Source organism: Callithrix jacchus, chromosome 5 (genome assembly GCF_049354715.1).
Source record: "Callithrix jacchus isolate 240 chromosome 5, calJac240_pri, whole genome shotgun sequence".
NCBI lineage: Eukaryota > Metazoa > Chordata > Mammalia > Primates > Cebidae > Callithrix > Callithrix jacchus.
In genome coordinates, this window is record NC_133506.1 from 161,212,606 (window position 1) to 161,233,891 (window position 21,286).

The 21,286-nt window shown below is 41.1% G+C and overlaps 1 protein-coding gene across 15 annotated transcripts in view; it reads left to right on the top strand.

Moving 5' to 3' along the window:
* The window catches only part of DGKH (diacylglycerol kinase eta), a 203,255-nt gene that overhangs the window by 75,313 nt on the left and 106,656 nt on the right, over window positions 1-21,286 (top strand). For all 15 annotated transcript variants that reach the window (XR_008481825.2, XR_013536233.1, XR_013536234.1 and 12 more), the window contains exons 3-4: window positions 14,225-14,335; window positions 16,640-16,720. Coding sequence is in view for 11 of the 15 variants with exons in the window: in XM_035303416.3 (XP_035159307.1) it covers window positions 14,225-14,335; window positions 16,640-16,720 (192 nt within the window). In the remaining 4 variants the exon portion in view is untranslated. The remainder of the gene's footprint in view (window positions 1-14,224; window positions 14,336-16,639; window positions 16,721-21,286) is intronic.

Consider the following 21,286-nt stretch of genomic DNA (forward strand, 5'->3'; position numbering starts at 1 on the left):
TCCAAATAGAAGCAATGGGTCCTTGTGCAGGATTGTCACCTCTTCACGAGCCTTGTATCCATCCCTCTGAAAACACCTTTTCTTCAAAGTCTGACCTACTCAAATAGTACCTTACTTCTGATACTTCATAGCATGCGGGAGTTTACAGGAGATGTTTACTCAGTATTTTGTTTCTTCCTGACGACTCTGAGGAATACAGGGCAGGTGAAGTGTGTTTATTTACAGGTGGGGAAACTTATGTTCATAGATACTATGACTTCCTTGAAGTCACAGAACTAGTAATGCTGGAGGCAGAAGTGGAACCAACCTGAGGGGCTGGTCTTCAGGAGTCAGGTCTATCTTTTTAGTTTTCCTGCCAGAATATTTGACTTGCTGGAAAGAAACATTGTATTGTCTTTTTCCACTGAATTCCTCCACTTGTGATCAAAGAAAAAAGTTTTAATCCTTCAATTTCTTACTTTTTGCTTCCTGATTTCCTCGACAAATTAGTTAACATGTATTAATCATTTTCTACGTAGCAAACAGTTGGCTCGAGGTGAGATGGAAAAATAAATGAGATAACAGTTTTTGTTCCTGAGAAACTCAGTCTTATAGGAGAGACCCGTACATTAAAAAAAAAAAATCCCTATGCAGTGGTTAATGCTATAAATAATGCATGAGCATAGAGCTGTGGGTATACCAGGATGTGATAGTGGCCTGAGCTGTGAAGGGGGACGGGCTGGGGTGGGAGGTTTATAGGAGGCCATGGAGGACGATACTGAGTAGAAGGAAGAGCTGGTAAAAAGGCCTGGATACAGGGAAGCCTGGTGTATTTGGGGATTACTAAGAACGTCTCTTTTACTTTCCTGTTAGGGGAGCTGAGGGGGATTGCTGAACATGGGGCTAAGGAAGTTGGGGCACTTGTGGACAAAAGAGTCTTGTATGCTCAGCTAAGAGTTCTGGAATTATGTGGGTGATGGGCACACTTAGAACATATTGAACCAGAGTTTGGCAGGATCAGATTTTTAATTCAGAGATAATTTTGTCCACTGTGGGAAGAATGGACTAGTGGCAGGAAGAATTGATAGTATGGAGAGCACGTAGTGAACCGTGGAGTTCAAGAGCATTAGAGGAGCCTGAACTGAGGCAATAATAAGAGGGGTGGAAAGGGATGGATTTAAGGAACAAAAACTTTTCCGTAATAAATAATGCTTAGGATGAGGATTATTACGATGATTTTATCTTGACATATCATGTGTTAAAGAATTGTTTATTCTTTTGTGTCCATTGCCTCACATGTCTTCATAGCACATAGTGATATGCAGGTGTTACCTCCTTTTCAGAAGTGAAAGTCTTAACCGTAGAGGCTTAGTTTGACCATTAAAGATGGTCAGATAGGTTCATGATGTCACAGATTTTGTACAGACACCCAAGAAAGCCAACACAGCTTTCCTGGAGTTTATGTGACGTATAAGAAAATATATAGGACAAAGAAAAATTCTTTATTTGAGAGGACAGACTGGATAGTAGTTAGAAGAGATAGGAAAGAAGTGATAGAAATAAAATGTGGAGTATTGAAATCTCCTGATCCACCTCTCCCATTACACCAAATTCCATTCCCTAGAAGAGAAGTGCAGGTCATACTGGGACATGACCGGTACAAGCCAGAGGTTCTTCCGGAATTCTTGAAGGCATCTGTAAAGGACGTGCATCATCACTGACCTTGGCACCTTACACACCTGTTTAACGCTCCACTAAAAGCCAGCGTCACGTATGAAAATGTATCCCAACTGGATAAACCAGGCAGTGCCTGGGTTTTCGAGGATTCTTAGCTTTACGAAAGGCTCATCCAAGGGCTGTGTTTAAAGTTGCAGTCTCCGTGGGGCATTAAAGTGGTTTTCCGTCTAAGCAGCTTCAACTTGTGACACAGAAGCGTTTCTGAAATTTTAGGTGAAATCCAAGAGCACCCATGTGTGTATATAGTTTAAAAGAGAAATTACTTTTATTTTCTTTAAGCAAAGGGCATGAAATGAGCAATTCTGCAGCTTTAAGACATTGGTCTAAAAACAGTCTCAGAAAGCCAGCTAGATAAGAATTTATTCAACTTGTAATGCTTTTATTTTTTGAAAATGATTTTTCAAAGTCAAGTTTATTGATCGTTTTGCTTTTAATTTTTTTAAACTAGGTTGTTGGATTCCAGATGGAACCTTTGGGGCTTTACTGATTTTTCATGAGCGTCAGTGTTAAAATGCACACTCTGAATGAAGAGACCCCCCTACTCCCAAACGGGCTTTGTGTGAGCACAAGGCTGTTCATTCACCAGGGTGCGAGTGGGCTGAGTCTGAAAAGAGAGTCAGTGAAGGGCAGTGGGAGAGAAGTTGGTTTTATAGGTTGTGGGGAAGGCAGTGGAAAGTTACAGCAGTTACAGTGTAGGGTGGTTTTTTGCAGGCTGGGAGGGAGTCGTAGGGTGTGGAGTCACGAGGTTGGCCAAGGTTGGTTACGAACTCCAGTGGCCTTGTCAGTTGAGGCCAGAATGAGAAATAGTGGAAGAATGTCTCAGGTTAGTTAGGTGCTGCAGGGGCTGACCGTCCTTCCGTTTTTCATGATCTCCCAGCTACTTGAGGTTTGCTAATTCTGGAAGGCCCTCCAGAGGTGTACTTTCGGGTCACGGGGGGGTCGCTGTAGTGTCAATGGCGCTATTAGCCTAAAGGACCTTGCAGTCAGATAGTACTAAACCTTTAACTGCCAGATTATATGACTAAGTGGCAGTTAATATAAATGCTTCTAAGCCCTTTTCGGAGGAGGGGGGAATTTATGCCTTATCCTACAATTCGTGAACAAAACAAAACTAAAATATACTTGCTTTTAGCAGATTCTCAGCGACAACTATTTCTTACGTTTGTTACTAACCATTATTTTGGTTGACTATTGGTATCAAACCTAATAGCATGACTTATAAAAAACGAATCTTTGTTTCTTCACTTGGTGCGCTCATTATGTTGAAATATTTGGAACCACGTGCTCTTTTCTTAACCACACTCTGACTATGTGATTATATTTGCTAGAGCTGTTATAAATTAATCACTCTTCGGTTATGCTTGTTCTTTTATAAGAAGTGTTTGTTTAGCCATACATAAACAGAAGTTTATTTTGATGATTCACTTTCATGTGAATAACTGCCTCCCAGCCAAATCTTTTTCATCACATCTCTTAGTGGAAGGAAATTTTTTCCTTTCCTTTTTTTTTCTTCAAGAATTTCAAATTAACTGTTTGTATAACATAGAGAGATTTATAAATTGGTGAAGACAAGGGCTATGCCTTATTTTTCTTTATATATACACCACAGCCTCACACAGCAAAGGAGATTAATCCATGCTTATGCAAGATTTGAAGAATGTAATAATTGTACAGAAAAAAACACAAATTATTTGCTTTGAAATGACTTTATAAAGAACATCTCTAAATGAGCAATGTTCTCATAAAAAATCAGGATAAATAGACATTTTTTTGCCCCTCTGCACGTATGCCTTTGAGGACTATGTCCATTTTCTTTTCTTTTCTTTTCTTTTTTTTTTTTTTTTTTGAGACGGAGTTTCACTCTTGTTGCCCAGGCTGGAGTGCAATGGCATGATCTTGGCTCACCGCAACCTCCGCCTCCTGGGTTCAGGCAATTCTCCTGCCTCAGCCTCCCGAGTAGCTGGGACTACAGGCGCGCACCAACATGCCCAGCTAATTTTTGTATTTTTAGTAGAGATGGGGTTTCACCTTGTTGACCAGGATGGTCTCGATCTCTTGACCTCCTGCCTCGGCCTCCCAAAGTGCTGGGATTATAGGCGTGAGCCACCGCACCCAGCCTCCATTTTCATACTCATGAAAAGAAACAGCCTCAAATCTGCTGAACCCTGGAAACTGTAAAAGCATTTCCAGACTGTGTTTCTTATTTAATCATTGATACCATTTCTCCTCAATCAAGGGCCCCGGGCTTTCCCGTTTTCTAATTTTTTTCTTTGTTTTAAAATACACAGTTACTTTACATACCATTTTATACTGTCGCTAAAAGTTGTTCAGGTCAACTCAGCCAACATTTATTTCTGGAGGCCCTATGATGTGTTAGCTGACGCCATAGATGGTGATGTTACAAAAATGAGTAGGATGCAGTCTTTGATCTCCTAAAGACCATGACCTGGTGGGACCCTAAACATGTGGATGGATGCCATTCAGTGTCATCGGTGCTGTCACACGGACAGGATGGATGTATTAGAGAGGCAAAGGTGGGCGTGGTGGCTTCTTCCTAGGGAATCAAGGAAACCTTCCCAGGGCCAATGGTGCTGGATGAATGTTAAGATGAATAGATATCAAGACAGACACATGGAGCAGAGGATATGTAGGGCAGAGGAAGGAGCCTGGGAGGGCAGGCCATGTGGTTAGAGGGCCGTGTAGGGGCCTTCTATGGTACATATAGGAGCTTGGACTTTATGTAGCAGGCAAAAGGAAATGAATGAAGGGCTTGAAGCAGTGGCATAATTTAATTAGATTTCCGTTTTAGAAAATTACCCGCATAACCATGGGAGAATGAAGTAGGTTATTTACATTTCCTTAAACAGTACTTTTAGAATATAAATAGACCAGACATTAACTTTTCTTCCCCATTGCCTTAAACTGAACTTAAAAAAAATCCCAATACACCCACTTCTGCCATGTGAATTTCCAAATGATTTATTCTTTGGCCAAGATATATTTTTATAGCACTTTAATGTTCTGTGTTTGTGTTTAAGAATTATGGGCTGCCTACCTTGGGTGACACAGTCGCTTCATTACTCTCCCTAATTCCCCTTGGCAGTGACAACAGGCTTCCCGTATTTCTCTTGAAAGCATCTTGAAATAGGACTGTATTGAATGGGCATGACTGGGCTGCATATGTTAGGCATTTTCAGGAAAAGAAAGAAAGAATTTGTATGTGAATGAATCTGAGCAAGTGTCTGAAGGAAGAGGAGTGGATTTAGAGTAACAATAGACTAGCATGGTGCCACATGACAAAGCTCAGAGGTGTTCCTCTTAGCCAAGGTGGCTTCCCAGGGACTTACAGATCATCCAAACAGCAGTCCTGCGGTCGGTGCTAGGTCTTAGGTCTTCAGTTCTGAACACGGTGGATGGTGCTTCCGTGGCATTTAATGTAGTTTCTTTCTCCTTCTCTCACTCTGTTAGACTAGAAGCTACATTACTCTCTGAAAGGTTCTTAGCCCTTATCCCAAGGACTCTCTTGGATGTTTAACAGTGTCGTAATATCCTATTTTAAAGAAATTACTTATATTATGGTAAAAAATGTGTAACATAAAATTTACACATTTATGGTTTAATATCATTAAACATAAATTACGCATTTATATTTAATGATATTAAACATTTATCATTAATCATTTCTAAATGTCTATTTCAGTAACTTTAAGTATATTCACATTGTTGTGCAGTGTGATCTTTTTATTTTTAAAAGAATATGTCATATTCCTTTCTGATCAGGTTAATGATTACTTAACATACTATTAAGTCTTGATTTTTATACCTCTTATTTTTGCACATTCTCTTTTTAATCATAAATGCTGAATCAATATTCATCAATATTCTTTTTTTGAATAACTCTCTAACACTACTGATGATATGACTTTTGATAGTTCCTTTCCACTGGGGTTATATTTTTTCCCATATTATCTTTTGACCTCTTTCTATGTTTGTGTCGTTGTATGAGTCACAAGTGCACACATCATGAAGCGTTGAACCGTGAAACTGGATGGGACATTAAAGACTCTGCACTGCTGTTTGGTTATTTCAGGTTATTGAGGTGTGGGTGCTAATTGAGCTTTCCTAGTCTGAAGTGAAAACAATGTGTTACCTGAAGGTTCCACATCTCCAATCCTGGTTTGAAAATAAACTAGGACTGAAAACACGGAATGAAAATATATTCTTTTGTGTGTTGAAGGAATGAATATTTGAGTTCAAATTAATTTTTCTTAGGATAAGCTTTTCATTTTTATAAAATAATGTTTAATGATCTTGGGAAGAACAGTCTTGTAGCATTTCTTCAAAAATAAAATTTTCAAATTGCATAAGTCATTATGTTTCAGACTTTCGAATTAGAAAATGCCTGTACATTTTAGGATATGTTTAACTACTGCTGAAATTGCAACAGAAAATTGAAACTCAAAACTTTTCAGTTATTGCTCTCTAACCTCAAGTAATATCAAATTACGCTGTCTCAAATGATATAGGAGACCATTCAGCTAACTGAAGAGAAAGTTTAAAAGAATTAATATTTGTTACTTATAAGCATATTAAGGACTGATTTATTTAAAAAACAATAAAAACAAAACTAATACAATTATTTAAAAACAACCAAAAAACGAATTCAATTTATTGTTATATGGAGGCCATCGTTTTTAGTTATGGTGGATTTTGAAAGTTCATGAACACCCTAAAATTGTACATAACTTTTATTGTTTGTATTGTGTGTGTGTGTGTGCGTGTGTGTGTGTGTCCGTGTGTGCGCGCGCGCGTGTGTGCGTGTGTGTGTGTGCGCGTGTGTGTGTGTGTGTGTGTGCGTATTTCTGGAGAGATAGTATTCACAACTTTCAACAGATTCTGAAAAGTTACCTTGATCCAACCAAAGGTATGAACCACTATCCTAGAGGTTACTTTGCACATTTTTCATTTTTACATACATACCCCAACTCACAACTAGATTTTGTTCGAGAAGTAGTTTGTGTATGAACTGGTTGTTTGGAACTTAGACCACAGTTTTCTATGAAAGTAATAATATATAGGACACACACACACACACAGACACGCATGCACACCAGACATTCCCTGACTTACAGTGGTTCAACTTAATGATTTTTCAATTTTATGATATGGCAGCAATATGAATTCGGTACAAACGATGCTTTGAGTGCTCGTACAACCATTCTGTTGTATTGAATACATACTTTCCGTATGGTATTCAATAACGTGATATTTAATACTGTATTAGAAAATCGGCTTTGTATTAGATGATTTTGCCCACCTGTAGGCTAGCGTCAGTGTTGTGAACATGTTTAAGGTAGACCAGGCTAGGCTGCGATGTTCAGTAGGCTGAAATAGTAAATGCATTTTGACTTACAGTATTTTCAACTTATGGTGAGTTTATTGGTATGTTCATTGTAACTTGAGGAGCATCTGTATTTATATAAATATTATAGAACCTCAGCAATGGTGGTACAAAGACAAATGAGATAGACTTCCTGGACTCCAAGTAGTTTATAATCTAGGCTAGGGCAAAAGGCAGGTATAACCTACCCTTAATTGAGGTTGACCTCCTCATTTAGCAGTCACTTTTCTGTTCATTTTTCTGCAGCTGTTTCAGGATTCATTCCTTCTCATCACTACGCCCATAAAAGTATTAGGCAACGGGTATCCTTGGGATTCAGATACATGATAGAATAGCATGGGGACTTAAACATTAAGGCACATTTATGACATGGTTTCTATGGAAAGATGTACTCCTGGTTCTAACTCGGAACCCAGGTTCCTGGGACGCAGAGAGTCCTTCACTTGGAGCCTCATTTGTGGATACTGTCTGTGTGGTGAATGAAGAGGACACTCACCCCTGTCATGGAGCCTCTCCCTCAAGAACCCTTTACACAGTTAGCCAGAATAAGGACCTTCTCATTACTAGTGGCCGTTTGTATATGAAATACTCATAAGTCAGGCTTTTCTTTCTGAGGTGTGGCATGAAAATTTCTCCCCACTACTCCAGTTAGGTTCTTGATGAGGGACGTGATAATTCTTTGTAGCTAGACTACATAATTTCTAGTGGAACTTTTATAATATATATTGGTTATTGACCAAAGGGAGAAGCTAAAGGCGAAAGAAGGCAGCGAGAGGAAGTAGAATGAGAGGGCATGAGTGCTTCATGACGTCACAAGACTTAGTATCTCATTATGCCACATAAAGAGTGGCAGTCTCTTAATTCATTTTTTTGCTGCTTAGAACACCTGAGGCTGGGTGATTTATAAGGAAAATACATTTTTCTTACAGTTCTGGAGGCTGGGAGGTCCAAGGGTGTAGCCGGGTGTCTAGTGAGAGCCTTCTTCCTGGTGGGGACTCTGCAGAGTCCCAAGGTAACACAGAGTATCACGTGGCAAGGGGGCTGAGCATACTAATACGCTAGCTCAGGTCTTTCTTCCTCCTCTTATAAAGCTATCAGTTCTACTCTCATGTCAGCCCATTGATCCGTTAACCATTAATCTATGTATGGATTAATCCCTTCATGCAGGCAGAGCACTCATGATCCAATAGCTTGAAGGCTCTAGGTCTCACTACTGCCACATTGAGGATTGTCAACGTAAGTTTCAGAGGGGTCATCAAATTATAACAGTGTCAGTCTTTCTTGATAATTCTTAATGTTTTCTACAGGTCCTGGGAAAGCTTTTTAGATTAGGCTGTTAGCATATCATGTCATTGCATATGATGTATGCGCGTATTTTGAAACATGGATCAAGAAGATATGCTCCACCTACATAGGTAAATAGGGGGAAATTGTGTCTTCAGAGAATATAACAAATTCATGTTTCAGAGTTAAACATCAGTTTACGCTCAGCATTATAATTACTTTAGCCAAATAATTTTACAAGACGTTCTACGATTTGACACAAAACTGTGTATGAGCCAAGACCACAATAATTTTTAGCCTCATAAAAAGATGTGAGTGACTTCAGAAAGGACAGAGATTTGGATTCACTTGTACATTCACCATTTGCTGCCAAGAAACCAGCATAGAGAACTGTGGTCTGTAAGTCACTAATTCCTCAGATATGAAGGTGCCTCCTTGCATATCATAAATTTCAAAAAGTTATACATTTTATGATGTTCTCTAATAGTCTCTATCTACAGAGTAATTGCTACAAACCAGTATTTAAGACAATTATGCCTGTTCATATTTTCTAAAAAATAAAAAGCAACACAGGCAGGAAATTAGTAGAGAGCAACTGAAAATTAGAATGGCTAGATTCTATGTTGAGATGAATAGTCATGCACAGATAATGCTTTTCCATAGAAAACAATCTTTGTGACTTTGCGTTAGACAAAGGTTTTTTTTTTTTTCTTTTTTTTTTGAGACAGAGTTTCGCTCTTGTTACCCAGGCTGGAGTGCAATGGCGCGATCTCGGCTCACTGCAACCTCTGCCTCCTGCGTTCAGGCAATTCTCCTGCCTCAGCCTCCTGAGTAGCTGGGATTACAGGCACGCGCCACCGTGCCCAGCTAATTTTTTGTATTTTTAGTAGAGACGGAGTTTCACCATGTTGACCAGGATGGTCTCGATCTCTTGACCTCGTGATCCACCCGCCTCGGCCTCTCAAAGTGCTGGGAATACAGGCTTGAGCCACTGCGCCTGGGTTAGACAAAGCTTTTTAGATTTGATGTGACTCATAAAAGAAAAAAATTGATAAATAGGACTTCATCAAATTCAGGATCCTCTGATCTTCAAAAGATGCTATTAATACATTGGAAAAAACAGGTCACAGACTAGGAAAAAATATTTGCAAATCACATGTTAGATAAATATCTTGGATATGGGATATATAAAGGACATTTAAGATGCAAAAATAGGAAAACAGCCCAATTTCAAAAATGGACTAAAAATTCGAACAGTCAGTTCATCAGAGAAGATGTACAAATGAAAAAATAAGCACAGGAAATGGAAAATGCTCAAAATCAGCAGCCATTAGGGAAATGCACATTAAAACCACAGTGAGTTACTGTATACCTATTAGAACGCCTGGGATGAAAGTGACTGACTGAATGTTGTTGAGGATGTGAAGCAGCTGTTGGCAGCAGATCAGTGGTTGCCTGGGGACAGGCAGTGATCTAACCAGGGACAGGCAGTGATCTAACCTGGGGACAGGCAGTGATTCTAACCTGGGACAGGCAGTGATTCTAACCAGGGGACAGGCAGTGATTCTAACCTGGGGACAGGCAGTGATTCTAACCTGGGGACAGGCAGTGATTCTAACCAGGGGACAGGCAGTGATCTAACCCGGGGACAGGCAGTGATTCTAACCTGGGACAGGCAGTGATTCTAACCCGGGGACAGGCAGTGATCCTAACCCGGGGACTGGTAGTGATCGTAACCCGGGGACAGGCAGTGATCGTAACCCGGGGACAGGCAGTGATCCTAACCCGGGGACAGGCAGTGATTCTAACCCGGGGACAGGCAGTGATTCTAACCCGGGGACAGGCAGTGATCCTAACCCGGGGACAGGCAGTGATTCTAACCCGGGGACAGGCAGTGATTCTAACCCGGGGACAGGCAGTGATCCTAACCCGGGGACAGGCAGTGATCCTAACCCGGGGACAGGCAGTGATCCTAACCCGGGGACAGGCAGTGATTCTAACCCGGGGACAGGCAGTGATCCTAACCCGGGGACTGGTAGTGATGGTAACCCGGGGACAGGCAGTGATTGTAACCCGGGGACAGGCAGTGATTGTAACCCGGGGACAGGCAGTGATTGTAACCCGGGGACAGGCAGTGATTGTAACCCGGGGACAGGCAGTGATTGTAACCCGGGGACAGGCAGTGATTGTAACCCGGGGACAGGCAGTGATTGTAACCCGGGGACAGGCAGTGATTGTAACCCGGGGACAGGCAGTGATTACAAAGGGACAGAGGAAAGTTCAGAGTGTGGGGAACATGTTCAGTATCTTGATTATGGTAGTGGTTTCCTGGCCATGTTTGTATGTCAGAACATATCAAATTGTACACTTTCGGTATGTGCAGTTTCTAATATGACCTTGATAATCAAGCTGTCAGTGTTTCCCCCTGTAATATTGCTTCCTTTGGTTTGTATTTCTGACTTAATTGGTAATAAGATAGATTTTTTTCCAGGGGTAAATTCTGAAGATATATGACCATTTAAAATATACAAAATAATTGGATGATAAATATGGATTTTTACTCTTTCTGGTATAAATTTTACCTAATAGATCTGAATATTTCTGATCATTTTGACAGGCAGTTAATACTGATATGCACTCACTATAACCCTCTCAGCCTCAATTGATCTAAATGTTATTAATTTGACTTATTTAGAAATGTCTATCATTTGTTTTCCTCTTTTTTAATACCTTTGTTATGAATATGTTTTAATTTTTATTGTTATAAGCAAAACGTTAGTGTAATGTATGGAATAAAAGGTAGTTATAGAATACAAGTCAGTGTGAAATTGTTGGTACGTGTTATTTCCTTTCTGTATTGGGATTCCATGTTATGAAATATTGCTAAAATAAATAGGCTTTGGGATGGGACCTGGGGACCTTTTGGTTCCTGCTACAGAGAGCGGTGGTAACGGTGTATTTGGTGATAGGGTTTGCCCTGCGTTTACGTGGGTCCTGGGCTCTGGTGATGGGAGAGACGGTAGAAGATCACCTATTCCACCCTGTATGTTAAGCTGGTACCGTGTGGTAGGACATTGAAATGGTGGTTTACTCTATAAAAAATGAGTTCCAATTAAAAAAAAAGGAAGGGGAGGGAGGCCTTAGAATGCTGGCATTAGATCTTAGTTTTTTTAAGCGTTTGTGCAAGACGGGGCCTGGAATTTCACTCCAGCAGCACTTACAACTGCTGCCACGTGAAGCTTATTAAGGGCAAGATTTTCTCCCAACACCTGGCCTTTCTCCCCGCTTCCTCTCGGGAGGCCTCTCCCACCATTGCTTCTGTGTGGACTCCAACAGCTGTAATTGGTTCAGATGTGCCGCTAGACCCTACCCGAGCCTTGGGCAGCGCTTTTCCGCCGTGGCTGCCGTGCGAGTCACCACCTCCTTTCTCACCCGCTTCCCATTGTCACTTTCCTGCCTTAAACATTTCACTAGCTTTTTGCACTTAGAAGAAAAAGCACACTCCCCGTTGTGTCCAGCATATTCTGCCTCTTGCCCCCCATAACCTCCTCTCTTGATACAGTCCTTCTCCTCCAGCTGTTCTTTGTCCTGACGGTGGCTGCAAACACTTACTTCTTCCAAGAAGCTCTTGTAATTTGATGCCTGGCAAATACTCTCTGGACTCAATAGCATAATTACATCATAATAATAACACTTTCTGCCGTCTGTTGAATGTTTTCTCTAACCCAAGACAGTGTGCTAAGTGCTCTACAGGCATTATCTTATAATTAAGTTAGACGCAACACGCTTGTGAAGTTGGTATTATTATTTCCAATTTTTAGGAGAGAAAACTGAGGCGGAGAGCTGGGGTAACTTGTCCAGGTTCACACTTTTACTGTGTGCTGGAGCCTGGCTTGAAATCTGTGGCTCTTTGGTACTGACTCAGAAGTGTTTTATTACCATTCAGTTGTAATGATACCACAACAGTTTCTGGAAGACACTCTTGGAACAAGCTGTGGAGTAAAATTCTATTGAAATTCCAAGGAAATATTAATGCAACTTAACCATCTTACTGGAGTCGACAAACTTTTCTCGATATATTATGTCTTTATGGTAGTACGAGATAGTATTGTGTAAAAGTTGGAAATGAACTGTGGAGTCAAACAGACAGAGATATGATCTCCATACCTGCCATGTATTCATGTGATCTCATTGTCATATGTACCAGATAATGCTCTAGGCCACTGGAGATATTGTCAGTGTGCAATCCAGTGGGGATGATTGAAAATTATGGTTGTGTACAGAAGCTGTTTTTGTCTTGGAGTCTCACTGTGGAACCGTAACTCTTTTATTGAATCCCGTATAAATGTGATCTATCTCGGACCCTACCCTAAGGGGGTCTAAGTCAGTGTTGTGACATGGCCTCTGAGGTAACCCTACAGGAAGACTCTAGCGTAGTTTGCTTTCTTTTTTCCTTTCTTCTTTTTTTCCAATTAAAATGAAAAATTAAATTTAACTTTATTAGATATAGTAAACTCAGGAAACTTATATTCGAATGGGGTAGCACAATAAACATAGTCAATAAGTAAATTACATTCTGCGTCACAAGATGGAAAGTACTTCGTGGGGTGGGTAATAAGATCACGATGGGGGAAAAGATGGTGAACAAGAACGTTTCAGTGTGAAACACTGAGTTACTCAGGTGGGTCTCATTGGGATGGTCAAGACCTGAAGGAGGTGAAGGGGTCAGCCAGAAGGATATCTGAGGGAGGAGAGGGGAGGTAATGATGGCCTACAGCAGGAGTTGTAGGCCCACTGCAGAGCAAAGCAGCTATTGCAGTGGAGGAAATCAAGAGAGGAAAAAATGCTAGATGAGGTCAGAGAGATTCAAAGTATTTTGCTGGTGAAAATGAAATGAACTAGCCTACATAAGGCACTTAACCAGAGCCTGGCCCAGGGCTACAGAGCCCCTGCCTGCCTCTTCCGGCTGCATCTCCCTCTCCTCCCTCTTGCAGAGTCTTCACTGCGTTTATAACAGATGGCTCGTTGAAGATGCCCCAGATATCCATGTTGTTTTAGGCTTTCTACTTTTGCACACACCTAAAAATGCCCTTCGTCCACCTCTTGTCATTCGGATAAACCCCTTCCAGACTCAGTTTGGGCCCTTGTCCAAAAAGACTGTTTTGACTCCCTCTGAGGCGAGCTGGTGCTTCCTTCCCTGGAATCACCCTGCACAGTACTGTGTTTATATTTTGTTAGAAAAAGAACACCCGGCTGGTGGTAACTAACATTTAACGAGCACATACTATGCACCATGTACTAAGTCCTTTATTGTGTTTTTCATTCATTTCTCACAACAATCCTATAAAGGATGTCCTATTGTCACCCCCATTTTACAGATGAATAAATAAAGCCATGAAGAAGTTGAGTAATTTGCCTGAGATCATCCAGCTACTCAGTGGTGGCACCAGGAGGTGAACCCAAGGTTTCTGGCTCCAGGACCTATGTTCTTTCATAATCATTATATTATACTGCACCTCCACCGTATTTACTATATACAAGGCAGTGTGCACATAACACTGTATTGCAAGTATTTGTGTATGTGCATGTGTCTCGCCTGTTTGTGAATTCTTTGAGGGCGGGGGACCATGTTAAATTCACTTTTCCTCTTTGGGGCTTGGCACATGTGCAAAGCTGTGGTGAGAGTATGATATTCTCTAATGTAATCTGTAAGACTTGAGACATACTATTCAAAATGTTAATGCAAATGTGCCGTCGGTTCTGAATTTCATTTGGTTTTGAGGTTCATTTTAATCGTGCCATTGTGCTTCTGCTTCTCTCCAGACCAGTATTAAAGAGGGACAGCTACTGAAGCAAACCAGTTCTTTCCAAAGGTGGAAAAAGAGATACTTCAAACTTCGAGGCCGCACCCTTTACTATGCAAAGGACTCAAAGGTAACTTGAGAGAATACGAGTTTCAAGCACTTGAGGCAATGGATGGCTGTGAAGTGTTGGTCTGTAAGCTGGCTTGTCTTGGAAGTGCGCTATAGCATTATGCTCTTACACGAATTCAATATAAATGTGATCCATCGTGGACCCCATCCCAAGCGGGTCTGTGTGAGTCAGTCCCATAGCATGTCCCTAAGAATAATCTTTTAGGAAGGCTCTAGTGTTGTTTCATTCCTTCTTTTCTTCTTTCTTTCCAATTAAAATAAAGCATCAAGTGTGACCTTATTAGATGTAATAAACTCAGCATTTTGGGTTTCCTCCTTCTGCCTTGTACGTCTTTACCTGTCCACGAGAGAGGGAGCTGCTGTAGTGGCTAAAAGTTCATGCTCTGTGTTCAGACAGGAGCTCACATCCACCTGCAGCATATTCCAGTGGAGTGGCTGTGGGCAGCGTGTGCTGTCGAGAGGAAGCTTACAGGAGAAGCTTACTACGTGAGCTTAATCGAGAGCATACATGGTACCTGACATGAAGCAGTCACTCCTGTCGGCTAGCAATTAGGGATAAAAATCATATTGAAATCAAATCAGGACTTAAAATAATTTTTATATAACAGATGAATCAAATAATAGTAGTACAGTTTTGGGAGAAGCAATTTGTCAAAACTCATATTTTAGTATCACTTCAAAAATAAACGTTAGGATTTCTGGCTACTGTACCCAGTGAAGAATTAATTATTTTCATTTTAGAAATGTGTACTCCTGATATAATTGGGAGAGCTGCACACCAGGAGGTAAAAACAAGCAAACAAACCTAATTCTAAGTTTATGTATCCTATAGAAGTAATAACCATGTAAAATAATCTCATTTTACAAGTCATTATGTTCAGAATTGTCCCTGACCTGGCTCCATCCTGATTTTCCACATTTATCTCTAGACGGCGTTGGCGATCTGACAGCCTCCAGTTTTGGCTCATGCTACCATCACTAGGATGACTCTTCCCCCATCTGTAGTTGACAAAGTTCCCTGTTTTCTTCAAGATCCCCTCAAATGGTCCTTATTCCATGATTCACAAGAGAGAGAGAGTTCAGTTGTTTTCTGCTGGATAAATCATCTGTGACCTTCTATAGCATTTCATTGTACTTCTTTTTACTCTTTTTTTTTTTTTTTTGAGACGGAGTTTCGCTCTTGTTACCCAGGCTGGAGTGCAATGGCGCGATCTCGGCTCACCGCAACCTCCGCCCCCTGGGTTCAGGCAATTCTCCTGCCTCAGCCTCCTGAGTAGCTGGGATTACAGGCACGCGCCACCATGCCCAGCTAATTTTTTGTAATTTTTAGTAGAGACGGGGTTTCACCATGTTGACCAGGATGGTCTCGATCTCTTGACCTCGTGATCCACCCGCCTCGGCCTCCCAAAGTGCTGGGATTATAGGCGTGAGCCACCGCGCCCGGCCTTCTTTTTACTCTTAATTGTCTGTCTTACCTTAAAGATAGTTTTGTCTGTTTAATCTCCTGTGGTACACTGTAAATTCCTTCTAGTCAACAAAGAATTCTTAGAGTTACATTGGTTAAATTGAAGCAGACTAGTTCTACAGTCTACTTCAGTGTCAAGTTCAACTGTCAGCTACCTAAAGTTTTAGTTTCCGCAGCCCTGGAGGTACACTGGTATGCCGGCCTTGCGGGAAGAATGCCGAGTGAGTATGAATAGTGACTGACTAAAAGTGGGAAACATGCATTTATTTACTAGGACCTTGCATGTTAAGAGTACACAGAAAAAGTCATCTGCTACTTGCAAAGCAAATTCGTCAGCTCATTCGAACGCATAGTTATAGATGAGAAAAATAAGGTTCAGAAGGTTCAGTTAGTGTCGTGAGCTAAGCCGGGACTAGTTCTCAGCTCTCACCTTGCAAATCTGGAAACGATGACACTGCCTCTGCCTCCCTGGCAGGGTTGTTACAAGCTTTAGAGAGATTGCACTGGGCATGTGTATGCCACACACTCAGCAGGTTCCCGACAAGTGGTAGTGTTATGCTTCCAGAGAGCACAGAGCGTTTGTATTGAAACAGTGTTCCCAGGGGGTCTTTAAAGTTCTCTTCACTTTGGGATTTATGGATTAGTTGTGCTTTATGCTTTTATTTTTCGTTTCTAAGAAGAAATCGCAGAGAGTATCCCTAACTTAACTTTTTTTCTTCCATTTTCTATTCCTGATTCCTGATATAGCTTCATAGTCATGACCCGAGAGTAAAAAATGTATTGAAGAACATTGAGTTAGGTTTTCTTCTAATGTGTTTGTGTTTTTTTTTTCATTAACAGTCCCTGATATTTGATGAAGTTGACCTCTCCGATGCTAGTGTAGCGGAAGCAAGCACGAAAAATGCTAACAACAGCTTCACGGTATGGTTATATTCTGCTGACTCCCTTCTCAAAGCTTACAGAATGACCTTTCTCTTCAGCATCTACGGAATTCTCTGTTCAATTACAAACTGCTGTTAACTTGCTACCAACACAATCAACTTTAAATACATTGTATATTCTAACACCCAGTACCAGTTATGACTCAGTTAACCTGGGGTTAAATAGACTTTTAAAAAATTTTATACTTTTTCCTTTTTCATTTTAGTGCTTTAAGTTTCTCACTTCCTTTAAATTAATACTTCCATTAATTCCACTGTTCTTGAGTATTTAAAAAGTTTGTTACCTTCAGGCTTAAAGATAATATTTTCTCCATCTAGTTTACTTCCACTCCATTTCACTCCACTTGCCATTGTTCAGGCAGTTGCTGTCATTCAGGGCTGCACTTCTCACTTAGGTAATTCATTCGGCAGCTCTGTTCCAGCTTGTTCTTTTCTGATGACAGATCCCACTGCTTCAAAAGACCTCACTGGTTCCACATTGCCTGCAAATTGCATCCCCAACTCAGTCTTCAGATCTTGTAAGATCATGCTTCAGCATTCTAGTAATACCGGACAATGGTTTGTCCTTCTGTGTCCCATTAGAACAGCAGTTTCACCCGTGCCTGTGCTTTTCCTGTTCCCTCTGACTTCAGTGATTCCTTCCCTATCTGTCACTGTGGGAATCCTACCAATTCTTCAAAGTTTATTTCAGATAGCCCATTTTTTCCAACTTCTTTCATTCACAAAGTATGGATTGAGTTGCCACTATGTGTTAACTAGTGAAGAAATTCAGAGGTGAATTTCCCTCAACATATACCTGGTGTTGTTCAGCCCAAGTTCATGTGTGCTGAACTTATAACCACATACTCCCTAGGTCCTCAGAGGTGCATTGTTCTTGCCGTGTTGTCACCCCCATCTACACTCCCTGTCTTCCCTGGAAAGCCACCATTCCTGACAGCAGCATGCAGTGTCCATCCCCTATAGGCATGCCAGGGCAGGGGACACAGATTGCTAAACAGGTGCACGGCAGTGCCATGATAGAGGTGAGCACTGGTAGGGGTGGAGGGAAGAGAGGACACGAATGAATTCAGATGTAGTCTTATTAATTTATGGACATGTGGGATAATTCAGCGTAAATATTCCTCTCCATCTCCCCCCATCCCCAGGGAGAGTTTAGTTTGAGAAGAGGAAAGCCAAGAATAGAGTCCTGGGAAAATGTTAAAATACAAGGTTTAACCAGTAAAGACTGAGCATTCTTAAGTAAAGGAGAATCAGGAGTCAATGATGTATCAGACCAAGTGGACGGGAGTTTAAAGATAGAAGCTTTGACATGTGGTATACTGTAGACAGGTCAAGAAGAATTAAAAAGTGATGCTTCAGTTCGTTACCTTGGAGGTCATTTGGTCCCATTGGTATGAGTAGTCTCACTGTGGGGCGGGGCTGCGGGACAGGCCTTAGGGGCACTGTGAATGCAAACTGAAAGGCAGGCAGAGACAGGGTAGGTAACTGTTTTCTAAAAGCTTGGCAGTTAAAAGGAGAACAGAGATAGTAAAATGTTTAAGTCAGGAGATAATTTTAGTTTTGTTGTTGTTCTTTTGTTGTGTTTTAAAAATGATTTTGAATGCATTTATGTGAAGAGAGGAGGAATAGTTAGAACCGAAAGCTGAAGACTCAGGAGAGAGAGGGAATGACCAATGAAGCACGATTGCTGAGTAAGCGGATGGGTGTAGGAATCAGAGCACAGGTCAAGAAATCAGCGTTGAATGGGAGAAAGCTTACGGAGGCAGGTGTGGCCAGGAGGTTTATGTATTTCAAACCCAAGTACTGCTTTCTCAGTGCAATTGAAGGATAAGGTCATCTGCTGTGAGCGAAAGTTGAGGATGGTTAATAGTAGCTTCTGTAGAAAAAGAGAATTGAAACTGAACAGGGACCTCTAGATGATTATTAGGTAGTGACTGCTGTGTACCAAAGATTAGAGTTCAAGTTTAGTGATGTCTTTACTCCCTGTGCTTACAACGTTTCCTTTAAGTGGGAGTAGAGAACAAACAAGTGAATTGATCCAGGGTTGATGGTTCATAGGGCATATTGGACAGAAAGAAAAAGGGAGGGATTGCTAGATATTTTAGGGATTGGTAACTCATCCATCTCCCTGCTCTGACTTCTCAGTTTTTGAGAATACAACACAAGGAGTAAGGGACAGCTTTGGATGACGGCATCTAACAACCACTAAATACAGAGCTTCTGATAAATTGTTGGAGACCTAAGGCCAAAATGTTGCTTATTCCTTTTTTCTCCCACTTGAAGGTGGGGTAGGGTGAGGTGGAAAGAACTTCACCAGTCCCACCAGTAGGATTAGCCACTTGCTTCTCCCTGGGCAGTGAAGAATAATCCTCTCCCTGCTGGAGCCTCATGAAGGGGGAATAAGGGTTCCCCCAATCAAGATTTATGTATTTGTTTTTTAATGCTTTTAATTTTTTTAATGACACATAATGATTGTGCATATTTATGGGATACATAGTGATGTTTCGCTACATGCAATATACAGTGATTAGGTCAAGGTAATTAGGATATCTTTGGTCTCAAACGTCGACCATTTCTTTGTGTTGGAAACATTCAGTGTTCTCCTGTAGCTGTTGGAAGCTATAGAATATATTATTGTTAGCTATGGTCCTCCTGTGGTGCTATAGAACACTAGCAATTATTCCTCCTGTTTAGCAAGAACTTTGTATCCTTTAAGAGTTTGATCTGAAAGAGGGTTTCAAAATTTAAGATTTGAAGCATGCGTTAATTTCAGGTGAAGGTAAGGGCTAGGGTTTTGGAGTAGGAAGTACGGGTTTTGGAGAGATTATTCAAATCCTTCGTACAGCTCTTTATTGATCCTTCAACTAGGCATGTGATCTTTCCTGTAGTATCTTTCCTACAGAGTTTAGCATATGCTGCCTTATACTTAGTTATGTACTTATTTTGGGCTAGGCACAGTGGCTCACACCTGAAATCCCAACACTTTGAGAGGCTGGGGCAGGAGGATTACTTGAGGTCAGGAGTTTGACACCAGCCTGTGGAATGTAGGGAGACCCTCATCTCTACAACAAAAACAAAAATTAGCTGGGTATGGTGGCATGCACCTGTAGTCCCAGCCACTTTGGAGGCTGATTGCTTAAGGAGTTTAAGGCTCTAGTGAGCTATGATCCCAGCCTGGGCAACAGAGTAAGACCCTGTGTCAAATTTTTTTTTTACTGTTTATTTTTACTATAACCTCCTTGAGGATAGAGACTCTGTCGTACCTTTTTATCTCATAGTGCCTTATCCGTAAGTGTTTGTTGATTTTAAGTAATAAGATCAAAGTTTATTTTGGGCATATGAAGACTGTTTGTTGAAATATTTTCAAGAAATTTCTTCATTCAGCCAAACGCTATCTTTGTTAATGGACTAGAAATACAGGGACTGGTTGGGCACAGTGGCTCATGCCTGTAATGCCAGGACTTTGGGAGGCTGGTGGTAGGATCTCATGAAGTCAGGAGTTTGAGACCAGCCTGGGGAATATAGTGAGACCCGTCTCTACAAAAAAAATATACAGGGCCGGGCGCAGTGGCTCAAGCCTGTAATCCCAGCACTTTGGGAGGCCGAGGCGGGTGGATCACAAGGTCAAGAGATCGAGACCATTCTGGTCAACATGGTGAAACCCCGTCTCTACTAAAAATACAAAAAATTAGCTGGGCATGGTGGCACAGGCCTGTAATCCCAGCTACTCGGGAGGCTGAGGCAGGAGAATTGCCTGAACCCAGGAGGCGGAGGTTGCGGTGAGCCAAGATCGCGCTATTGCACTCCAGCCTGGGTAACAAGAGCGAAACTCCGTCTCAAAAAAAAAAAAAAAAAAAAAAAAAAATATATATATATATATATATATATATATATATATACACACACAAAAATTAGCCAGGTGTAATGGTGCATGCCTGTAATACCAGCTCTTCTGAAGGCTGAGATGGGAGGCTTGCTTGAGCCCCAGAGTTTGAGGTTGCAGTGAACTGTGATTGCACCACTGCTCTCCAGCCTGGACAATAAAGTGAGACCTTGTCTCTAAAACAAAACAAAAGAAAAAAACAAAAACAAAAACAACTATAGGGACTAAAAAGTTAGGTAGATTGCTTAGGGTTTTAGAGCAAACGAATTTGGTAGAACTTTCTAGGGTATAAAATGGAGCAAGAGACATGTTTTTAATCAGCAATTGACAAATCTTCCTGTCTTTAAATATTTAAATATCTCCATTATTGTGACTGCTACTGATGCAGTTACTATGGCTGGTTCATGTCAAAGGTTAATGGTGTAGTTTGATGTATTATGGCTGGAGGATCCAGGAATGGCTAAATTCGACTTCATTGCAGCCATCCCTCCTCTTGCTGAAGTTTCTAAGGGTGAGGTATTGACAAAGTGCAATAGTCAATGGAAACTACATAAACAGTAAATGGAAACTACATAAATAGTAAATGGAAACTACTTAAACAGTAAATGGGAAATGGAAAACCTGTGCTTTGCCCGAAAACTCAGGGCTGAACTCTTTGGTAAA